Source organism: Drosophila takahashii, chromosome 3R (assembly GCF_030179915.1).
Source record: "Drosophila takahashii strain IR98-3 E-12201 chromosome 3R, DtakHiC1v2, whole genome shotgun sequence".
NCBI lineage: Eukaryota > Metazoa > Arthropoda > Insecta > Diptera > Drosophilidae > Drosophila > Drosophila takahashii.
In genome coordinates, this window is record NC_091681.1 from 39,553,106 (window position 1) to 39,576,481 (window position 23,376).

Here is a 23,376-nt window from a genome sequence, read left to right on the forward strand (position 1 = left end):
TAGTGCGAAATTAATGTCTGTCCTTGAATTTTTCATAAACTGCCAATTCAACAGAAAGTTAGCGGACACACGAGCGTAGAGCAAAGCTCACTGAAACAGACAGATACAGATACATACAGACAGGAGGGGAAAAGCGCGAAAAGTTGGCGAAAAAGTTCATTCGACTAGAGTGGGCGGTGAATTCTTTTAAAAAGCATCTTAATCAGCAGTAAATTCACAACTAATCAGTGGCCCCATTGTTTGGCCCTTCGACTACATCTGCTCCTCTTACACCGACTCGCAATTGAAGTGCCTGATCACATATTTGTAACCAGCGCATTAGCAAAGACCCCGACTTCGAACCCCGGCCAACTTATTGCAACATAATTACAACTTGCAAGGGCTGCGGTGCATAATAAGTTCGTACTTCAGGGCGTATGAGCGATGAGGAGCTCTGAAAGTAAGGGATAATGGGAAAAAAATAAGGGAACTGTGATAGAGATAAATTGAGAATGATTTTATTTTGCAGAAAATTGGTAAATGTAAAGATAAAATTTTTATTATCTTCCAATGAAGAAAATTATCCTTAATTCTTTAAATTTTAATTGTAAATATATTTAAAGCTTTAATTCTTTTTTTAATAATATTTATTAGGATTCTTGGGAAACAATGACACAACTTTCCAGCATAAAACTTCCATCAACATTTATTGGTTTAGCCACATCTTTTCGTTTTATCTACGACAAAGTCTTTAACATTTTTGAGAATTTTCCTGCTATTTTCTTCGACTTTTTCACTTCTTCTCCTTTGACCGCTATTCAATTATAGTTCGTTCCTTGTCTCTGCAGCTAACCGAATTAAATCTAATTAAATCTATCTCTCGCAATAATTGTGTTTAAATGCAAATTAAATTGCAAATATTTGAAATTTCTGTGCTCATCTCTAGTCGAGAAAGAGATTTTCTCCGTTGTCTGGAGCAGCGCATCGAACTTACTTTTAATTATGCTGGCCACATGGACACGGACATTGTTTGCGCTTTGCTTGGCTCTTGGCTTAATAAATTGCAATTGTTTGCAAGCCAAACTTTGCTTGCCCCTCTCTGTTGGCCCAGTTCCGTTGGCTGGCTCTTTGGCTGTGTGGATTTTGTAATTGGTTTGGTCTGCAATTGACAAAAGGAATGAAATAAAAGAGTCCGAGCAGCAGCAGCGGCAAAAAAAGTATGGATTCGAGCGCAAGAAAGTTTAGCATTATGGCCAGCGACGGGCGGCAAACAAAGTTTTCGCAAACATTCAGTCGCAGGGAGACCAATGTTTTTTTTCGGGTTTTTCTCTGTTTTATTCGTGTGCGGTTAACGAAGCAAATAGAAAAATGTTGCAAATATTGTCGAGCGGGCCGAACCAGAGTCAAATATTTGGCCAAAGTTCCATAAACCAAATGGCCAGACAGTCCAGTCACAAGTTAGAACTAACTCTCTCCCTGATTTCGCCATTTAATAAGCAATTGTTGTGAGCACAGCCAGGAAAACTTGATTAAAATGCCAAAAGCCAGTCCGAAAATTGGATATGAAAACGAAAACGGGTAGGAAAAACTATTTGAATATGCGAGCGATGCGAAGCGAACCCTTCTGAAAATTGTCTAAATTATAGGAAAATAACGATATGCTGGTCACTGATATGCAACAGACACGCTGCCAGACAGAGTAAACAAACAAACTGGACATGAGTGCATCCACATCCAGCCAGGGTGAAAGGTCTTCTCACAAGCAGAAGCAGATAGCAAGCCGAAGGACCCGGGATGCAGGACGCAGGACGCAGGACGACCGGAGGATCCGGGGCCACATGTTATTGTTTTCATTTGTTTTCTCCATGCCCGGGCACCCGCACTCCACACTCGAAAAATAAAGAGAGCTATTTCTAGCAACATATTTCTAAAGTTGCCTTAAAATCACCAGAGTTCTGAAAGATTTACTAAAACTGCCTAAAAGTATGCAATGAAAAATAGAGCGTCATCTTAAAGAACGAATATCTCGTTCATTCGTAATTAAAAAATATTGCTGTCTACTTTTAGACACTTATGTTGCATCCTTGATCAAAAGAAGATCAAAGATACTTTTTTCAATTCACCCGAGCGTATTTAATAATTTATTTTCTCTGTGTGTTCCCACAAAACGGGCGCACTTGACTAGCGAAAATATTTGGTTAGAAGACGAAACAGCCAGAAAAAAAAGAAATAGCAAGGAACAAAGAAAGCTCAACAAATGCTGACTCGGCAACCGCAAGTAATAGGCCAAGTCTGAGCGGGAGTCGAGGTAACAAATAATAACCGAGCACTTTCCTCTTCCGCCCGGCACTCGTTTTTTGCCTTATTCCTGTCCGACTGGACATGGAATTGTTTAAATTATTTACACAAGCTGGAAAATTAAAATGGACAGCTGCTGTTCGGGGGCAGCAAACAGAAAGCAGAGTGGAGCAGCAGAGCAGAGCAGTCATTGTTATGACTGTTGCAACTGCTTGGGTCAAGTGTTGTGTATTGTGGCACGTACTGTACTGCTGTACATGGGTGTGGATTTTGTGGAGTGGACTGGAGTGGACCAGTAACTGCCCGAGCTGTAGTTCATAACTTTTCATTTTGGCCCCTCTGTGGCACTCGCCTTCACTTTGCCTCTCTGTCTTTCGGGGCTTATCCTTTGTGGCAGGCAAATTTTAATTATTACCAGGCGGCTGACGGGGAAAAGGTCCGATTCCTGAATCTGTTACTAGGTCTCAGTCTGTTTCTGATTCTGAGTTTTATGAGTTTGATTGTTCTCCGGTCCGCAGGCATTGCGTATGCGTAATGCGTGCGTCTGTATCTAATTGAAAAAATCAAGCATACGGCCTGTTTTGCCATTGTATTTGACGGAGCACAAGTTGGCAATCGGATGGCCATAACGCACAGCTGTTGCTACATAGTCGGCACTCAAAGAGCAATGAGTATCTCGGAAAAAACTAATGAAATGAAGCGAGCACTGAGAAAAAATCATTAGTAAAAATACAATTAATTTAAAAATCCACAAAATAAAGAATGGAATTTAAGATTTATTGAGCTATTATTTCTTTTACAACAAACCTTTTACATGGTAAAATAATCATTAATTTCAGCCGGCGCATCAGGGAATTTCTCGTGGAAAACCTGCTCAATGATATGGTATTTAGCATAAATGCCGCCGCCTGGTGGCAGATTTGGAATATTTATGGCCATCCTCTTCATCAGACGAATGAGAGTTTCAAAGTCGGTTACTTCGTGCCTCTCTATCACTTCCCTCGTCATTTGAGCAATTCTCTGATCGAGATTCCGTTCGGCCTTAACGGCATCCATATCGATGGTCGGTGCGCCGGGCAAAAGTAACAAAAGCAGGGTCATATTATCCCGGCTGCCCTTGTGCAGGCAGATGTCCATCACGCTGTTCACAATCAGCGGCAGGTCATAGGTCACCAAGAGGCGAGAACCAATGAATTCACAGACCTCGGTGCTGCTCATCACGTCCCAAATGCCATCGCAGGCGATTACGATAAACTCATCCTGTTGGGAACGCTCGCAAACTATGATATCTGGTTCGGGAGACACCATCTGATCGACGGAGGGCCTGGAGCTATTGTTTTTAAAATCAAAGTCGCCCAGAGCTCGCGACACAGCCAAAGTGCCATTGACTCTTTTTATCATCACACTGCCGCCGGCATTTTGAATTCGCTCCTTTTCCCTGGGCGAAAATGGTTTGTGATCAATGGTGTAGATGGCAGCTATTCCATTTTGCGATATCACAGCCCGTGAATCCCCACAATTGGCCAAATATATTCTGTCCGGCGAGATGAAGACACATACGGCCGTCGATCCACCTGGCTTGTGCTGATATATCTGCCGCATATCCTCGTCCAGCTGCAGAAAGCCCTCTCGTATCCCGGCCTCATATCTCAGCTTGGAGAACTCATCAGCTTGCATTATGGTCTCTAGAAGGTGTTCCGCACAATACTGTGATATTCGATTACCGGCATGGCCATCGAATACCGCAAAGAAGGACCAGAGTTCATAGTCCTTCTTCAAGCTGCAAACAGCCGAGTGGGCGTCCTCCATTTCCAAGCGCCAGCCTTGCATGGAACTCACGCAATATCGCAGGTTGTTCCCGGAACCCTGTTCCACATGCTTTTCCGTTTCCGGTTTCTCCAAAAAGCCTCCCATTTTGTGGTCTATTTTTGAACAATACTCATGAATTTATTTCAGTAGTTTATTAATTCACTTTTTTAATCAATGAAGTTTAAGGCATAACCTTGAATCCATCTTTTTTTTATTTTTCTCTATCATTACTCAAGAATTTTGGGTAAATTATGATATTTTCTGTATTTTTATTATTAATTTCTTTCTGTGTAGCTCAACTCTTGTTTTCTGAAGCATCTAACTTTTGGCCAGGCGACTGGAAGTTATTGGTTTTGCACATCTCTGGAATCTTTGGCGAGGCTCAATTAATCGATGACAATTCAATTAGCATCGAGTCCATAAACACACAAAAGATTCCCCATTCACTCATTGGGCTCCCAGACTCCCCGGATGACTTCCACCCAGATTGAAGTACCCCCGAAACTTTCGATTACAGGCAGCATCCTTAGAGGGTGAACTACCGAATAACTGGAGTAAAGAAGGAGCTCTCGGTGGTGGGAATTGAATGGCCATAAGAAAAGTTTACCGTTTAATTGGACAGGCAAATAGGCAGCTAGGCAGCGGGGAGATTTTACCGACTCGTTGAGAGAGTCTAAATGTCAGTTAGCTAGTTCAGCTCAGTTTCTAGCTCTCAGCTCCCCCGACACTGTCGGTCGCATTCTGCCGAACAATGAGCTAAATTTTCCATGGAAAACTACTAAGTAAGCTTGTTAATTAAATACGCATTACCGCCCCTGTAATTGCCTGTGACGCGCTGCTAGGCAACAACTACACCTACTAATGAAATCGGGTGGCAAAGGTGCGGAATGGGCTGAAACGGCTGGAACTCGTCCGGAATTGGATGGGGGAGGACACAAACTAATTGTTAAAGTCAAGTGCAAAGTTTCAGAGCCCCTTCGGCATCTCAGTTTCGCTCCCAGATTTCCCCGTGCAGCTCGTCAATGTGTCACGACAAGGCGGAAAATAAAATGATATGGGTATAAAAAATGTAGTCACTTTTGAAGGCAAACAACTAGCTCCTAAATGGGATTAAACATGTTTTTGATTAGTTGAGAAAGGTAAACATATTTTAGAAAATTGTAATTCTTTAAATTGTGGCTAAAGAGACTAAGGTGACAACCAAATAAAACATTTAAAATAGTTTAATATAATATTTTTCAAGTAAAATTCCTAAACATGTTTTTGGATAGTTAAGATTGCTAAATATATTTCGGGAAATATATGTTCTTCAATTTATGGATCTTATTGTGAAACTTATTAAATAAAATTCACCCTAACTAAATAATCAACTAAATTCCCCACTGCCGCCAGAAGCGGAAAAGCAATTTTAAATCCCAATATGGACTTAATGATCCTTGCAAATCACGCGACTTGCGAACGGCAGCCGTCAATTAATTAGCGCATAATTCATTCCCACCGAAATGCATGCCGAGCGACCCATTTGCACACACAAATCCACAAATGAACAAATGTACGTAGAAATCATCAATCACGGCCATCCAGAAATGAGTTGCGGAATGCATCAAGCTCAGGCTAGATGCCGTCGCAGCAAAGCAGTGGGACAAAAAAAAGGTTAATGGGTTGAAATATCAACATCAACATGAACTCGGGTCGTCAGCGTCGACGTCTGCATCGCTGCTTATTGTTTGCATTGTTTTCCTGCGGGCAAAAACACACTAACCCCGTAGAAGGTGGACAAAAACAGGGCTTACGGAAAGCACCGAAAGGGGCTAAAATATGCGCACACCGCGGGTAAATGTTGGTAATTTGTGACTTGGAATGTTTTTCAGCTTCTGTGTCGTCTGCTTGCAGCCGTTTTGCCCGTTTTGCCCGCAAAGTTTTACGGCAGCGACCTCTTCTAACACGACACTCGCCCATTTAACGCTTTATGGCATTGGATTTATGCTATGCGATACGCGATATGCAAAGAGGCAATTGCATGCAAAGCAGCAGCGGAATTTGCCACAGGAAACTGAAATAAAACTGGGCGGGAATATTGAATTGGCTAGCGGACAATGAAATCGCGTCACCTTTGCTCCAATAATGCAGAACAATACGGGCAAAATAGCACAGTAAATTAGGTGTATGGAAATATCATGTAAAAGGCTTTTTAAAGTCAGAAATATGAATTCAACACTACAGAATTAACTATATATTTATATAATTGAACAAATTTTTTCTGTCTTCTACTGAAACTAAAAAAAAATGTCATAAATAAAAATATACCTGAGTTTTATAGGAAAAACAAACTCATACGTTAAAAAATATTCATTCATTTTCTCTTGCATTCTAATCAGATCAGAAACTCAATTTGAGCTATAATAAAATTTTAAACTAAAAGTTTGATTTAAAATGGCTTTTATTTTGACGGACTTTAGAGTTAATTTTATTCGAAATAAACGACTTAAATAAAGTGACTTTGAGATAAATTGAATTATGTTAGCAATTTTTTCGTTCAACCCTTTTTAAAACTTTCGTTGCACCGAAGGTTATTTGCACTTTATATTTACAAAGCTCATTTGGCCAAAGTTCATCTGAGTTGAAACACTCAATTAAAGCCAACAAATTATCCACTTTCAGTTAGTTTTATCTGAGCGCTTCAGTTTAGTGGAGAGTTTAATCATATCTGGCTCTATTGTCCCACCCGATGCTTGTTTTTTTTTTTGTCAGCCAACAAGCCAACAACCAAACACCCCCCCTTTTGGCCTGGCCAACTCGGGTGTCCTTAAGCTGGACCGAGAGGACTGAGCGAGCAGAGCAGTGCTTTTATTTACCCCTTTGGCTTTTGCTTTGGCTTATACAAGTGTGGCTCTTTCCCCCCTTTGGCCCAACTGCAATCGACCTGCATGTTATTCATGGCTAAACACACACCTGCACACCTTAACCGACCTCAAACCGCGCGACCCCCTCCCCGTCAGCCACTCCCTCTCCAGAATCCCGACCCCTGACCCCAGCGCAATCTAACTGCCAACTGCCAGGCCAACAATTTTCTAAACTCGCGCGCTGCGCACGTAATAAAAAATACGCCAACTTGGGGTAGCTTGTTGAGGGGGTGGCAAGTGGGCGGTGGGCGGTGGGCGGAGGCTGACTGGCGCGCTAAGCTGTGCTAAACATTCCCTAAATATATTTTGCAACAGCTCCTCCACACACGAGATAAGCGGCGCACATACCACACCGACCTGAACCTGAACACGAAGATAGTAGTGTGGGTGGAAAATGGGGTGGAAAGTGCGGGAAAGTGGATGGCAAACTACGGGAAAGCGGGGAAAGCGAGGGGCTTTGGGCACTAAGAGAGCGCTCAGAGAACACCGAGCACCGAGCAATGAAACTTTTTGCGCCTGAATATTTTTGCAAAACTATTCACAGTTGATTTTTCACCTGATGCTTTTCATCCTTGTGTGGGTGTGTGTGTGTGTGTGAGTTCGGGTGTATCTGTGTGGGTGAGAGCACCTGCCGCCGAGTCTTTGTGTGAGTGCTTAAAATATTTGAGCGGCATGCACACGGCCGAGAGGAGTCGCCCCCGAAAAATATCCGACTATCTGGCCAGCAGTGCTCTGGCCTCCTTTTGGGCCCAACTTAAATGCAGCTGCCATGGCAGTTGAATTTTCCGATCGGTTTGCCCTTTTCCAAGGGGTTTTCCACCCACTGGAATTTACAGATTTACTTGTAATTATTCTTCCTCACAATCCAAAGGAATTTAACCAGGCAAATCCCAGGATATTTTAGTTCGAAAGAGAATAAACAGAAATTAAACAATAGGAAATGGAACAGCAAAGGATATTTTAAGCATTTACTTACTTTGAATATCCAAAATATATTTTAATATTTCTTGTAATTTAATTTTGTATTATTCGGTTTTATATTTCCTTAAAAATAAATACAATTTAGATATATATTTTCAGCATACAAAATTTTCTGGGAGCTTTTGATATTTTCTTAGCTAAGATATTACTATTTTTCGGCCCAATTTGGAACTGAGCCGTCCCTGCTGAAAACTATCTGCATGCTTATTTGCCTCCGCGCAAGCACATATATCTCATTATAAAAACGACTTTAAGCTCAACTAACCGTGTGCAATTGCAGATACGGTCTCCTGGGCGCCTCTGGATGTGGGAAAACAACGCTGCTCAGCTGCATCGTTGGACGACGTCGCCTCAATTCTGGCGAGATTTGGGTGCTCGGCGGACGACCCGGATCGCGTGGTTCCGGTGTGCCGGGACCCCGGATTGGCTATATGCCACAGGTGAGTTGGTCCCACCCTCCCCTCTTTCCCACCTGCCCTCCACTTTCCTGTTTTCACTCTCCACCTGGCTGGTGCTGAATTTTTCATGTGCTTTTTATTACCCCCTGCCAGAGGCGACTAAATTAAATAAACGCAATAAAATGGTGAAAGCACAAAAGAAAACATATACCTACCGAAAGTTTTAAATGCGCCACTCGCCCAGAGAAGGAGGAAAACTTTTAATTTTCACAATCCATAAGAATAACTCAACTGCACTGCATTTCGTTTCGTGTTTGCTGTAGAGGCGATGGTCTTAAATGGAAATTATTTTCATAAATAAATGTTGGGTCGTTTGGACCCTCTCGAAATATATAAAATGTAAAAATTATTTGTTTGTATTATTTTAACATAATACATTTAAAAATTCAATTATAAATAAATTATAAAACACACACTTATATTATAGAGTTATTTAGTGTAAAGTTCACATTTATAAGACAAGTTTAAAGTGAAATTTATAAAACAAAATTTATTTAAAGAACAATGAATAGTTTGGTCTGGAAAAAGTCAAATTGCCATCTTTTAGTGAACTCTGCTGGGAACAGTGGAGTCATAAACCAGCGAATCCGGAAAGTGACCTGGTTTTTTCTTTGTGGAAGTGGTATAATATACGTTCCCCAATTTCGGTTTATTGCAGGAGATAGCCCTTTACGGCGAGTTCACGATGCGTGAGACCTTAATCTACTTCGGCATCATCTCAGCCATGCCCAAAAGCGACATCGAGGATCGCACAGAATTCCTGCTTAAATTGCTCAATTTGCCAAATGCCTCCAAATTTGTCAAGAATTTGAGTGGCGGCCAGCAGCGTCGAGTGAGTCTGGCTGTGGCCCTGCTCCACGAGCCGGAGCTCCTCATCCTGGACGAGCCCACGGTGGGCGTGGACCCCGTTCTGCGACAGAGGTGAGTCTAAAATCTTATAGTTGGTACATAGAGAGAAAACAATTAGAGCAAGAAGCATACTAATTTTACATTCGTAAATTATGAAGTTATTATGTTATTATTATGTTATTATATGTTATTATGTTGGATTATTGTTTGAGTGTAAATAATATTGTTCAACAAATAATAATTAAATTAGAAAATATAATATTAAACCTATAATTAATATAACTGTCAGAAATACGATACTACCCACTAGTACTACTGGACCTACGAAGCACACTAAAATTAAGAATTTAAGCTGCTCACGAGGGGAACCCTGCTTCATCTTCCTGTCTATTTCCGTCTTAATCATAATAAATGTAATCATTATAAGAGCTAGTAACAGCATCAGTCCACAGTCGTACAGTATTGCAGACCGATATGGCGCTGTGGGAAGAAAGAAAAGCTGTCACGAGGATGAATACAATAGGAGACCGAAACCCACCAAAGATGCAATCCTTTTTTGCTAGATATTCTGTGAAGATGAACGCGATGCCCAAGGCGTACTTGTTACCCAGTATTTGAAACACCTTCCGGGCGAAATGGGCGAAAAACGGATTGGAATTATATGTAAAATATAACTCCCGGCCAATAATGGCAAGCCAAAGAAGCGTAGCAATAATGAAACCTGAAGAAGATATTGAGAAGGATTTTGTTATAAATATGCCTTGCTTATAAACTCCAATCAGCTAACACAAACAGAAGTCCTCTGATATGTTCCACAAATCAAGCAATAGGAAGATATGTCCTATAAAAAGGCAGGCCACAAAGCACATAAAGCATTTTTCGTGCAAGACTTTCAGTTTCCGAACCATAAGATATGCCCTGATCGTCAGAAGTAAACTTATCACCGATATTACCATCACTGTGTAAAAATAAATAAGTTATAATAATCAAGTTGTTTCGAAGTCATTCCACGAATCGTAGAAAAAATCTCGCAAACATTTGAAGAATTTTATTTCCGATAGTGGAGCCAGGAATAACCCTCGTATTCGTCATCTTCTTCAACTTGCACATTTACTTTTTATCGGACGCCACAGTTTTAAGCTTTAGCGTACGATAAAGAAATGACGAATACGGCTTCTTATATTTAGCTCAAGCAAATATTTTAGAGAAGTGACTTCAATTGACGTGGAAGCTCATGTACCTTTTACCTACCGACAGTTGGTGCTGGTTTATGAAAAGCTACGAAGAAACTGCTTTCGGTAATCTCCGCATTTGTTTTCTTCGCTATAAGCAGAAGAGGTGTGACGAACAAGACCAGAAAATTTCGCATATTTCAGCAAAAAAAACTTTGTGTTAAAAATTTTAAATGATTTTACATAGATAAAAGCAATAAAATCAGAGTACGAATAAGCTTTCTGACTTCGTACTGACTCACGAAATCACAGACGTAATGTGCTCCCGACAATGGTTATTCATCGACTAAATATTGTACTTTAGGAATTTGAGACTTTGGTTTACCCCTACGGAGGGTAGGTTTTTTTGGGTACGTTTTTTTATTAATATTTAAGATATTATTATGAGTTTATAGACGACCTTGGAATTTTATATACAAGGGTATATATAGTTCGGCCTGCCGCAACCAACATTCTTTGTTGTTAGGAAAATAAATAGAAAGAGAACAAGAAAAGAAGCTAGCTTCGGCCAGCCGAAGCTTATATACCCTTGCAGATTATTCCTATAAATCACTAATTTTCCGATCGTTCCTATGGCAGCTATATGATATAGTAGTTCGATATTGATAAAATTAAAATCGAAATTCGAAAACAGTTAAAAAAAGTCATATCCCAGAGTAGAAGATCGATCTCACTAATCCGCAAACACTTATAAAGTTAGGGTTCCATGAACTAAAAACGAAAGCGTAACCGACAATGCGTATTTGCCGACTGATTTGATCAAAAAATGTTGATGGGGATTTTCCCGGAGAATATTTTAATTTTTTTTAAAAAAATTATAAAAAAACTAACAGTAACTAAGAATTTTTCTAACGAAAAGTTTTGTATTTTTAACTGTCATTGTTTTTGTATATACATAAATATGTATGTGTGTTAATTTTTGTTTTAAAGTAAACCACTTAAAAAATATAACAACTTTTTTTATGAGCAAAAATAATATGGAAAAATTAATATGGTTTAATTTTTTTTCCTGAGCCCAAAAAGATACATTTAGGAGCTAAGTGACGGATTCACCGCATCTTTTTCTAAAATTGGAATCGTTTGTATTGGAAAGAGCTAAAAGAGAAGAAGATATATCAATATTAACATTCCCCTAGAAATGTATTCGGATTACCAGCGATGGGAATCCTGGATCCAAATTCACATCTTCAAGAGGGATCATGTTGTTAGCGACAGTAACTGTCTTGTTAGTCATGCTGTTCAGGATACAAAAAACTGGTTATGAAAACATTTTATAAAAAAAACTGATTACTTACCTCTCCCTTATAAGTTTAAGCGAGCTTTTCTTTAAAACAAACAGAAGAAATATTATGATACCTTGAGACCAATTAAAAAAGTCCAGAAAAATATTTGCCCAACTTGAATTGCTTTTTACCAAGTAAGAAATTATATCAAAGCTATACGAAAGACCCATAATAATGAAAAGCCGCAGTAAAAATATAAAACTGTATTGAAAATGGGAGGAGTTAATATCATACGCATGTCTACATTATAAATATATTTACGTAATCTTCTGGTAGGGTTTATTACACCTCTCTAGATTCCTGTGAGCCTTTATTATATCCACAAGCGACCGGACGAACATGGTTATATTAAATAGAATAACCAACAGCATCGGCCCATAATAGTAGATCATGGCAGACCAATCACGAGCTAAGGGTGAAAAGAAATGCTATATAAATGCTTACAAGGATGAATAAGAGACCCACTATTGATCCAACACTGGCCTTCGCTGCCCACGCGAGGATTCCAATCCGCGTTCTGTACGATCTTATTTGCAAGAAAGGTTAATCCAGTGAAGGTCACCGCTGTGGCCCAGGCGTTAATGCTGTAGGAAATAAATCGATGATTTGCGATGCTGCAATTGGCCAAGGTGGAAGGAGGATTAAATGAAACATGGAGGTTCCAACTAATGACAGAACCCCATAAAAAAGATGCAACTACGAAAAAGTAGCCCAGAAAACCTGGTGAAAACATCAAACAAAGGTTATTAATCTCAATTCATCCGACTCATAGAGTTGCAATCAGCTAACCTGCTGTTAAGCAGAAATCCCGCGATAAGTCACACAAGTTAAGTAGTAAAAAGAGATATCCCATAAAGAGGCAGGCCACGTAGCACATGATGCACTTTCCCATTAAGTTTTGCAGTTTCTTCACCACGAGATAAGCACTGAGCATCAGAAGGCAACATATCATTGATATTATCATCACTGTGCAAAGAGAAAAAAGGGAAAAAAAGTCAGAAAGTTTCCTATATGATTATTTTTCGAACAAAATGACCTTTAACTTACCCACGATTTGTCCAATTTTAGCCGAGTTATGCGGTGGATATGTATATGATTTATTCTGCAGATTCTGGACTGACGAGCGATCTGCAGTTTCGGAAATATTTCTATAGGTAATCTCCGCATTTGTCTTCCGCACTATCAGCAAAATAGCTGTGACCAACAGGATTAGAAAAGGCCGCATTTTCTGCAAGAAAAACTTAAAATTGCAAATTTTTAATTATTTTGCAGACTTGACTCACACAATTTACTTGAAGTGTTCCCGACAATGTTAATTTGCCGACTAATTCAATCCACAAAAGTCGTTGGGGATTCTCTGGTGGAATTAATTTATTTCGGGATTATCTGGAGTTTTTATTCATTTATATTCATAATTGTATTCATATTTTTGCCAAAAAAATAGTTTGTTTAAAAAAACTAACTTTCACTATCAAAAAAAAAAAATAATAAAATGACTGTGAAATTTTCCAATGACAAATTTTAATTATATAAATAATGAATAATAATTGAAATAATAATATTATAATAATAGTCTTGTATTATTAGGTACGGCTTTTTATAGCAGTACAATTGAATATAATTCTCCAAATCGATTATGCTTTTCTGTGTAATATATAGAAAAGACAAAAATTAATTTCCTGACAATTTATATTAATACTTCACTCTTTGTGACAACTGATTAACTCTTCATCTTGTTGATTACAGCATTTGGGATCATTTGGTGGACATTACGAAAAATGGTCACACGACTGTGATAATCACCACGCATTACATCGACGAGTGTGCCCAGGCGCATATGGTAAGTAGCCGGAAGATTTCACTTTGCGGGGAAATGTGATAGGGGATAAGGGATGAGGGATGGGGGATGACGGGGTTTCGGTTACGAAGGCTGGGCCCAAGTGTCAATGGCTCTTGGCGCCCACGCATTGTTCGGCCCGGGTGATTTATGGCCAGCCGGCTGGCTGGCACATCCATGTGTAATATGCGGCGTATGAGCAATATTATGCTGCCACTGCCAAGGTGAAAGTTCAGCTATTAGCCACGCCGAGCGCTGTCAACATGCGGCACTAAGTGCTTCCGCCTGCCCCTTGGCAAATTTGTATCCTGCGAGCTGCAACAAATCCGTGTCCTGTCCAAAAACGAAAACGGGAAAAAAATGAAAAAATGAATGGCTAAAAGAGGAAAGCCTGAGTGGAAGAGGAGTAGAATATTACTGGCGGCTGTCTCCTCTGTTGACCCATGGCCATGGCACGATTTACGAGGCATTTCCGAGCGAGACACATTGCAGAAATTTACTTCAGATTTATTTATGCCACCGCCAGCGAAACAGATGAGTTCGGTATAGGGAAATATAACTGCGCTAGTCATTTAATGCGTGCTGCAAACAATGAACTCTGACTGGCATGGTGAAAAAATACAAGAAATACAAGAATAAATCGTGACAAAGCTCGCAAACAAACTCCCATCACAATGGACAGTTGGATAGACAGATAGATACACGGCCGAAGCGACGGGCTGAGATTCAGATACTTGGCAACACGCACAGGATATGCACACATAAAACAAACAGAACAGAACAGAATCCTTGCCCAGGAACAGGGACTCACGAAGGCTCAAGTCGAGTGTGAGATGAGATGGTTGAATATATCAATGACAACACTCTCGAAAAGATTGATGTGGGGCGCGGCGTGGGAAGTGTGAATTGTGCCGGAGATCGACACTCGAGACACTCTACAAGGAAGCCCGTTTAAGGTGATTGATTGGCTGCAGGAGAATATTCATCAAAAGCGTTTGACTTTAATCAGTATTTATTATTACAAAATATTTTACAATATTCATCACTCCATGATTAAAATCTAAATGGTTAGAAACTCAAAAATATCCTTAAGAAAAAGTTTTACTGACTTGGTAACATAAATATTTACAAAAATAACATTTTTTCGGCCAAAGAAGATGCCATTCTACAAAAAATAAATAATAATAATCGAGCAGAAGGTATTTTAATATTTCTGTTAAGACTACAGTCTTACTTTAATGTTACATTAACTTTGCGTGATAATCAATATATTGATTGTTAGGAAACTAAAGCAAAAACGTTTAAAATGATTGATTGATACCCGAAATTTATTAATCATCGGTGTTTACGGGGAATTTTTATTATTAAACAATATTTCACTATATCAATTCAGAAGCGCTTTAAATGCTGTTTATTAATACATAATTCATGCGGAAGCCCTTTGGCTCTGATTCCCGTAATACCGAAACAATCATCCAGTTCTGCGGACTTGAGCCCTCTAACCCCACTTGACCCCCAAGGACATTCGGGGTGTTAAATGGCTCACATGCTGAGCGGCTGCCAACAATTGACAACACGTTTTCGCCACCGACCAGAAACGAAACCCCTTTGAAAATCCCACCACCTACCAAAACCATGTGGATCTGAACGGATGGGAATCCGAATCCCAATCCGTTGTCACACCGCCGTGCCGCCAAAAGTCATTGCGGTAAAGAGTTATGGCCAATAAACAAAATCACTGGCAGGAATAGAATAGAAAACTCGTCTTTTGTTTGTGGGCAATCGACATTTAGCATTTGGCACTTGGGAGTCGCACTGGGATTGGGTGTCAAGCAAAACAACAATCGACCCAGTCGCTTTGGTAGTCCATAAAACCAGGCACAAGGATCGGAAAGGAAGCATCCTGGTGGCCAACCGAGTTAATCCAAGCGTCAGGCGTTGAAATGTGAATTTAATGCGAATTGTTAGACCAAATTTATGGTTTATGGGTTCTATAAAAAACCAACTTGCGGAAGAAGTTCCCATCCCATCGCGGCCTTATATGCAAAGCCCAAGGGACCAGGACCACGACCACCACTCCGAGCGGAATGAGAAGTTGTTGTGTCTGTGCGAAACTTCTGGTGACAGTGTTTAATTGCTCATATTGAACACGTGTTGGCCTCGCAGCTGAGCTCAAATGGAACAGCAAGCGGGTCTCAGCTTAGATTGTGCACGCCTCAGCTGGCTGATAGTACACAGGGAGAAAAATTAAAAGAAATTTAATCATTTTCTTGTCATTATATTTCAAACACACCAAAATAATTCTTAAAAATAAATAATAATATTTAGAGGACCAGAACAATTTTCTTAGGCACCAAGGGAGCTATCGTCAAACAAAAAATTACCTATAAATTAATTTAAAGTTAAACATGAGTCTAGAAAAAGTTTAAATGCTTCCTATTTTTTTAAGGTTTTTGGGTGAATATATATATATATATTTATTCATATTTTTTCTGGTGTACGAGTATTATGGCCGACAGCAAATTGCTTTTTCAGCTTTGTCACTTTTTCGTGGCACGCTTTGCTTTCGGCCAGCTCAAGTCGAAAGTCCGGGACAGAAGAGGACGAATCTTCAGCTCGGTTTGGCCCAAGGTAGTTATCTGCACATATTTTTCGCCAATTCTGCACGTCACGAGGAGTTCACCGTAGAGTTTTTCTGCTGGACTTCCTTGTGTATTCTGTTTTTTCTTGCCGTCTTTGTTTTTGGGCGCCTGTTTTTTCTGTTGAGTCAACGGAATTGCGTGTCCAAAGTGGGATTCCTCGGCCAATATCGGCTAAAGTAGAGCTCAATGCGGCACATTCACAGACACAGACGGGCACATAAATTTAACTGCCCTGGAGCCTGATTGAGTGAGCCACTCCAATTGGCACCTACAAACCTACATGGCACTTGATCTATGTTTTCCCCCCTTGAACCAACTGAACCATCTGAACCACCTCAAAAGCCGGGGCATTAAAGTGATTATTGCCTGCTGGCAATTTATAAGCTGAAAATTCATGCGGCAATAAAAATTATACGCAGTAGGTGGCAAAAAACAGCTATTTGTTTTTCTGATTCTACTGCTGCTGCGAAAAGGAGTGGTGAGGGGAGGGGATGCACTCAAACAAAAGCAGGGGCATTAAGCATAATCGTTAAATGCATTTACGACTGCATCCCAGAGTGTTGTTAAAACTTTGCCGTGCTTAAATTCGGTTATTGTTATTTGTATGCTGCAGCGATTAAAAGTTTTATTTTAATTGAAAAATATTTATGGACATTAAAAATTTGTACGTGTCTGCCGGTGTGTGATCGAGAGTATTCTGTACTCTGTGCATATGCAGCAAATGCCGTATCTACGGGTATCGTCTTCACAATGGACCAGAAATTTTGATGTCATTATCAAAGTTTAATGTGCGAAAATAAAGATATTAAATAGAGGCTTATAAATAATAACAAAATATGAGGCACTGAAGCATAGAGGTGTTTTTTTAAATTTTTGTTGGCAAATTGAAGGGCAGGAAATGTAAGCTAGGAAAGTAGGCCACAAAAGGATTTAGTTACTGCGGTAAATGCAACATTGATGTTTTATGTTTTTTAAACTGTTTTATGTGAAAAGAGGAAAATGAATAACAATAACAGCTTAACAGATAAAAATAAATCGGTAAGTCGAGTTCACAACTCAATATCTTTACTTTAATTTATTTTATTAGATATAATAAAATACTTCAGACTTGGTGGAACAAATATTTATATTTTATAAAAAACTTTGAGTTATCATACAAATTTTACCGAAATATTTTCAAAATTAATAGTCAAAGAAAACTTCCCAGAGAAAATAAATTTAAATAAGACATTTGTAAAATAGTTCTTAAAAAATGTTAGCATTGTTTAGATACGAATATTTTATTAATAATTCTATTTAGACTAATTTCTGTGGTTTTTCACAAAGTAGAAAAATATCACTAAAATGACAGTGGAACCCACATCAAAGTATGCTCCGCATTATGACAAGCGTCAACGCCTGCATGGGTGTCGGCATTAGCTTATGTCAGCCCTATACCACCACCCACTCAAACTCCGAGCACCCAACCCACCGCCCAACCACGAGGTCAACCAACTCGGCCCACACAACAGAATCCCGAATGGCTTCCAGTCTCTCGCTCCTAACAAAGTGCAGCGCTTCACTTTTTTTTGACAGACATTGCTCCCCAAAATTTAATGTCAGCGCTGGTGCCTTTGCCTTTTGGCTCAGGGGAAATTGTTGGCTCGCCCAGAAAAAAAAAATAAAAGCGTAGGAAAAAGGAAAGTAGCTAGAACAAAAAAAAGAGGAAAACCAGGACAAAAAGGAAGAGAATCGCGCATACGCCACATGGCCACCCAGCGAAGACAGAGGGGCGGGTCTTCGCCTCCAACTGTCCCCAGTTGTACATGCAGCACTTTCTGCTCTAATAAATGAAATCAGGGAGCGTAACATTATGTGATAGATATATTGTTACGAGTGCTCTACTTCAGCATTTACTGCGAGGGGCAGTGGGAGGGGTAGCCGAACCCCCGAATTCCCTCCTGGGCGCGCCTTTAATAGATGATATTGTTGCATTCCCTTGTATTGCTGCCGCTTTTCCGTTTTTTATCCTTATTGTTTGTCGCGTAATTTTCCGCATGTTGCCTTCGAGCAGCCAGAGCGCAAAAAATAAAAGCAGCCAGCACAACCGAAATGCAAATGGACAGTTGAATAATTGCTAAAGCTGATGAGTGACAGGAGATACACAATAACCAAGAAAAAATAACATTACCAACTCGTTTTCCGTTTTCCGTCGGCCGATGAAGTGTTGATGTGTTTCATCCACTTTGATTGCCACTTTAATGCCACGTTGCACGCGGCGGGTTATTAAGCATTAAGCTGCAAGAATTGTGGCACACAAAACTAAAGTTTGACATTTAAGCCTTAAAACCTTAATTTTAAACCAGAAAAAAATAAGTAAACAACAAAAAAATTTATTTCTATCATGAAATTTGCAATCCATTGACATTTCAACAGGAATTTCTTTTTTTTTAAACAGTTTTAAAAAGAACGGGAAGCAACCCCTAATAAAAAATAATACATCATCCAGAAAAATTACAGTTTTTTTTTAAAGTTCTTATACTGATTTTCTTCCCAAAAAAACTTAATATTTCCTAAATATAGCTGATAACATTTGTAGTTATGGCTTTGTATCTTCATAATTATTTTGTTCACATTTTTTATGGAATGTGTTTTAAATTATAATGAAAATCTTCAATCAGTCTCTTTCTTGGTTAAAAGAATTCAAATCCTATGTAAATTTTGGGGAATTTCAGATGAACATCCAAGATTTATTTGGTTAGCCCCCACTGCACATATATATTCTAGAATAAATTTCGAGCTCGCCCACTTCCAGTAAATGCCACCTACGAACCCAGCCATAAATATCATGTGCATTTTTCAATTTCCTCTGCGTGCTGGGGGAGAACGAGGCAAACGGAAAATTATTTATGGCATGCAAAATTGCCGGCCATAATAATGCATATCACATAGTTGGCCAATAAAATTACAATTGGCTGCCTCGGCCGGGAAGACCGTAATTTAGTTTGCCATTGCAATTCAATTAAGACGTTAATTGGCCCTGAGAAGTCGAAAAGACAGTCGACGGTAGTCGGTCGACCAGTCGCCGCTCGAATTGGCCAAACACAACATGCTCGGGGGGAAATGGCCGATTTCCTAGCTGGCCAGGAAAATCAGGAGCCGAACGAAGCCAAATCAAGTGGCAAAAGTTTGCTAACTAGCCGAGTGTGTGTGTGAGTGTGGTTTATTTAGCATAGAATTTGCCTGTGCAGTCGGAAAAATACAGGATGGGGGGTGGGGTAGTGGAAAATCGAGACAGGAGCAGCCCACTCATGTGCATGCCTAATGAAGCCATCCATTTCGTGTGGAATTGATGAACAAGCAGCAGCGTCTTCTTCTGGGGAAAATCCTCGAGGAGGAGGCGGCAAACTTTTCGCTTCCGTCTGCCGAAGGACTAAAGGGCTAAAGGGATGACGGCTGGTCATGTACGGACACAGAAATCAATTAAGTTAATTTCCGCACGTTGCGTGAACAAGGGATTACGCCGAACATGGGAGTCGATAAAACTTCATCGAGACATCCACATTCGCAGCCATTCAACAATAGCAACAGGATGAGGATGAGGATGTGCATGGAGGGCGGAAACTTTGACAAAGATTCTGGACAAGGACAAGGACGACTGGCAAGTCGCATCAAAGTCGAAAAGTTTAATTGGCTTGGCGACACTTTGTGAGAGCACGCTCCAAATCAATTGACTGACAAAGCAGGGATGTCACACAAATCTATTTCCACTTAATTTCGAGGTCGCACAGATATTTTGGTTTAGTGTTGGAATAGTAAAATTAAATAAAATAATTGAAGACTATTTAAATAGACCGTTAACACCTTACAAATATTTTTAAAAATCTCTTAAATAGTTATCCATTTTATAAAAGATTTATTAGTTTCTTTATTCATAATTTAATATTCTTCTTTATAGATTGGCTTATTGCGTGGTGGAAAAATGCTGGCAGAGGAGTCCCCGGGTTATCTGCGTCAGCAGTACAATGCCGACTCCCTGGAGGACGTTTTCCTCAAGCTCTCCGTTCTGCAGAATATGGGAAAACGCCGACGCTCGTCGATAGCTCAGGAAATTGTGGAACAGGTTACGGTGCCGGCGATCTCAAATCCTGCCTTGGACATGTCCGATGAGCAGCATGCCGCCGAAATTTCCGGTGAATTCGGCGATAATATATCCATGTCCTCGGCTGCCCGAGATCCGATCAGCACCACCACCCCCGCAGCACCGCCGCTGCCGCCGCCCCAGGAAACACCCACGTCCTTCTGGTACAACCTCCATGTGATGCAGTCCCATCACCTGCACGCCCTCATCTGGAAAAACTTCTTGTGGATGATGCGCAACGTGGGGTGAGTAATAAAGTTTGCAAAAAACATTTTTAAATTAAATCAATCTAAGAAACATATTTGAAGAACTCTTAAAGTTTGTGTACTATTGTATACACCAGCTTAAAAATAATATTTCGAATTCAATAAAATACATAATTTCAGAATCTAAAACAAAAATTAAAATACTAATTTTATTTCAACTACTATACAACATTTAATAAAGTTAAGATAATTGATTGAAAACCAATTTTACAAGAAGGTTTTAACTTGTTTATTAAAGAGCACAGCTATAATTTCAAGAGTCTTGGACTAGTACACTTTGCCTCCAAACCCAAGCTCATATAGCATAGGCTCCATAGTAATAAGCTAATTCCTAGCAGTACTCATCAATTGTAAACCCATTTCGGGTGATTTTTCGCAGGGTGATGCTGTTCATCGTGGGCCTGCCCGTGGTGCAGATACTGCTCTTCTGCTACGCCATCGGCCATGATCCCACTGGCCTCAAATTGGCCGTGGCGAATCACGAGATGTCGGGGGAAATGATTATGGAACAATTCTGTCCAGTGCACACCGGATGCAATCAGACGATGCTGAGCTGCCGTTATCTCGATATGCTGGTCAAGAACAAGAGCATGGTTGTGGTGAGTGCAATGCAAATTACCTACTCGGGTTTCTCCACCCCTCTTATAATCCCCCCGAGAGCAGAAGGACATGGGCAGAGGCGGGAAAGGGATGAAGATGAGGCAGTGGCAAATGCAGATGCAGCTGCAGTCGCAGGATGCAACTCCCAGCCGCCCGGGGGTGCAATATCAGCTGTCATTGGCTTTTTGGTTAAATTGTGCAGTGCGAACTTTACAATAACCACTCATGTGGCTTATATTCAGGGCCCTGGCCCTCCGATCCCCATTCGAACGCCCTCTGCTGGCCGCTCCTGTAATTTATTTCAATTTGTGTGGACAGCCGAGTGGCTCCCCCTGTTGGGCGGCTCCGGGTGGGGGGTTGGGTCCAAGGGAGCTGCCTGGTCTTCAATCTACTGCACACATCATTTCGCCCTGCCGCACTCCTAAATCACCCCCTCCACATACTTGTCTTTGTCTTGGCCACATTGCTGAAGTGGTGGTGCTAACTTGGCTATTTTCTGGTTAGATATTTAGTATTTCAAGAGCCTATGTAAAAAGAAGCCTAAAAACCTTGTAGTTTATTTTTATGAAAAAATAAACTGAAGGACCTTAAGGTTTTCTAAATTCCAATACAAAACAAGAGAGAACGCTATAGTCGGGTTGTTGTCCCGACTATCTAATACCCGTCACTCAGCTAAAGGGAGTGCGAACGCTGTGTCGGGTTGGTGTCTCGACTAATAATCGTAACTCAGCTAAAGGGAGTGCGAGGGAGATAGATATATAATTTTTGATTGCGTATAACTTTTTAATGAATGGTCCGATTTGAAAAATGTCTTCTACATTTCGATAGGTATAAATATACACAACAAAATTGCATTTATACTTCTCGGAAATCTTTAAAGATGTGGGCGCAGGACCCATTTTAAAATCGTTAGTGGCCGATTTTGGGCGTTAGAGGGGGCGTGCCGCTCGGCTAAAATAAACTTGCGCTGCGTAGGAAGGCAAAGAATATGTGTGGTAAATCTCAACCTTCTAGCTTTTGTAGTTTCTGAGATCTCAGCGTTCATACAGACGGACAGACAGACAGACAGACAGGCGGACAGACGGACAGACGGACAGACGGACATGGCTAGATCGACTCGGCTAGTGACCCTGATCAAGAATATATATACTTTATGGGGTCGGAAACGCTTCCTTCTAGCTGTTACATACTTTTGCACGAATCTAGTATACCCTTTTACTCTACGAGTAACGGGTATAACTACGGTGTAAACATATAAATATAATAAATATTTTATACCAATTAAAGCAAGAGGAAATTTGTTTATCACTTAAAGACAGCGATATATTAATTTAAAAAATAATTTGTTGTAGTTAGTCTCTACTCTAAAATAAAATCATTTAATACTTATAAAAAACAATAATTATACCCGTTACTCGTAGAGTAAAAGGGTATACTAGATTCGTGCAAAAGTATGTAACAGCTAGAAGGAAGCGTTTCCGACCCCATAAAGTATATATATTCTTGATCAGGGTCACTAGCCGAGTCGATCTAGCCATGTCCGTCTGTCCGTCTGTCCGTCTGTCCGTCTGTATGAACGCTGAGATCTCAGAAACTACAAAAGCTAGAAGGTTGAGATTTTCCACGCATATTCTTGGGCTTCCTACGCAGCGCAAGTTTATTTTAGCCGAGCGCCACGCCCCCTCTAACGCCCACAATCGCCCTTTACCGATTTTAAAATGGGTCCTGCGCCCACATCTTTAAAGATTTCCGAAAAGTATAAATGCAATTTTGTTGTGTATATTTATACCTATCGAAATGTAGAAGACATTTTTCAAATCGGACGATTCATTAAAAAGTTATACGCAATCAAAAATTATATATCTATCTCCCTCGCACTCCCTTTAGCTGAGTTACGATTATTAGTCGGGACACCAACCCGACACAGCGTTCGCACTCCCTTTAGCTGAGTGACGGGTATTAGATAGTCGGGACAACAACCCGACTATAGCGTTCTCTCTTGTTTTATATCTGTAAAAATCGCTCCTCTTGCCATTTTTTGAATTTCCCCATTTGACTATTATTTCCTACCAAAATCAGGCAACTCTGCTCCTGGGCTTTGCTCCTTGTTCGATGCAAA

General features: G+C 40.2%; 2 protein-coding genes across 2 annotated transcripts in view; one reads left to right on the top strand and one right to left on the bottom strand.

Moving 5' to 3' along the window:
* The window catches only part of osy (ABC transporter oskyddad), a 55,195-nt gene that overhangs the window by 26,564 nt on the left and 5,255 nt on the right, over nucleotides 1-23,376 (top strand). The window contains exons 3-7 of the mRNA XM_017152270.3: nucleotides 8,251-8,410; nucleotides 9,087-9,349; nucleotides 13,539-13,632; nucleotides 20,209-20,636; nucleotides 21,037-21,256. Coding sequence (XP_017007759.1) covers nucleotides 8,251-8,410; nucleotides 9,087-9,349; nucleotides 13,539-13,632; nucleotides 20,209-20,636; nucleotides 21,037-21,256 — 1,165 coding nt within the window. The remainder of the gene's footprint in view (nucleotides 1-8,250; nucleotides 8,411-9,086; nucleotides 9,350-13,538; nucleotides 13,633-20,208; nucleotides 20,637-21,036; nucleotides 21,257-23,376) is intronic.
* Nil (Nilkantha) lies at nucleotides 3,051-4,266 on the bottom strand. The gene has a single exon (XM_017152271.3). It carries the CDS (start codon nucleotides 4,189-4,191, stop codon nucleotides 3,088-3,090), a length of 1,104 nt encoding a protein of 367 aa, XP_017007760.3. The 5' UTR covers nucleotides 4,192-4,266; the 3' UTR covers nucleotides 3,051-3,087.

Bases quoted from the DNA above. Each gene is read 5' to 3' on its own strand.
- Nil (XM_017152271.3), bottom strand. From the start codon at position 4,191: ATGGGAGGCTTTTTGGAGAAACCGGAAACGGAAAAGCATGTGGAACAG.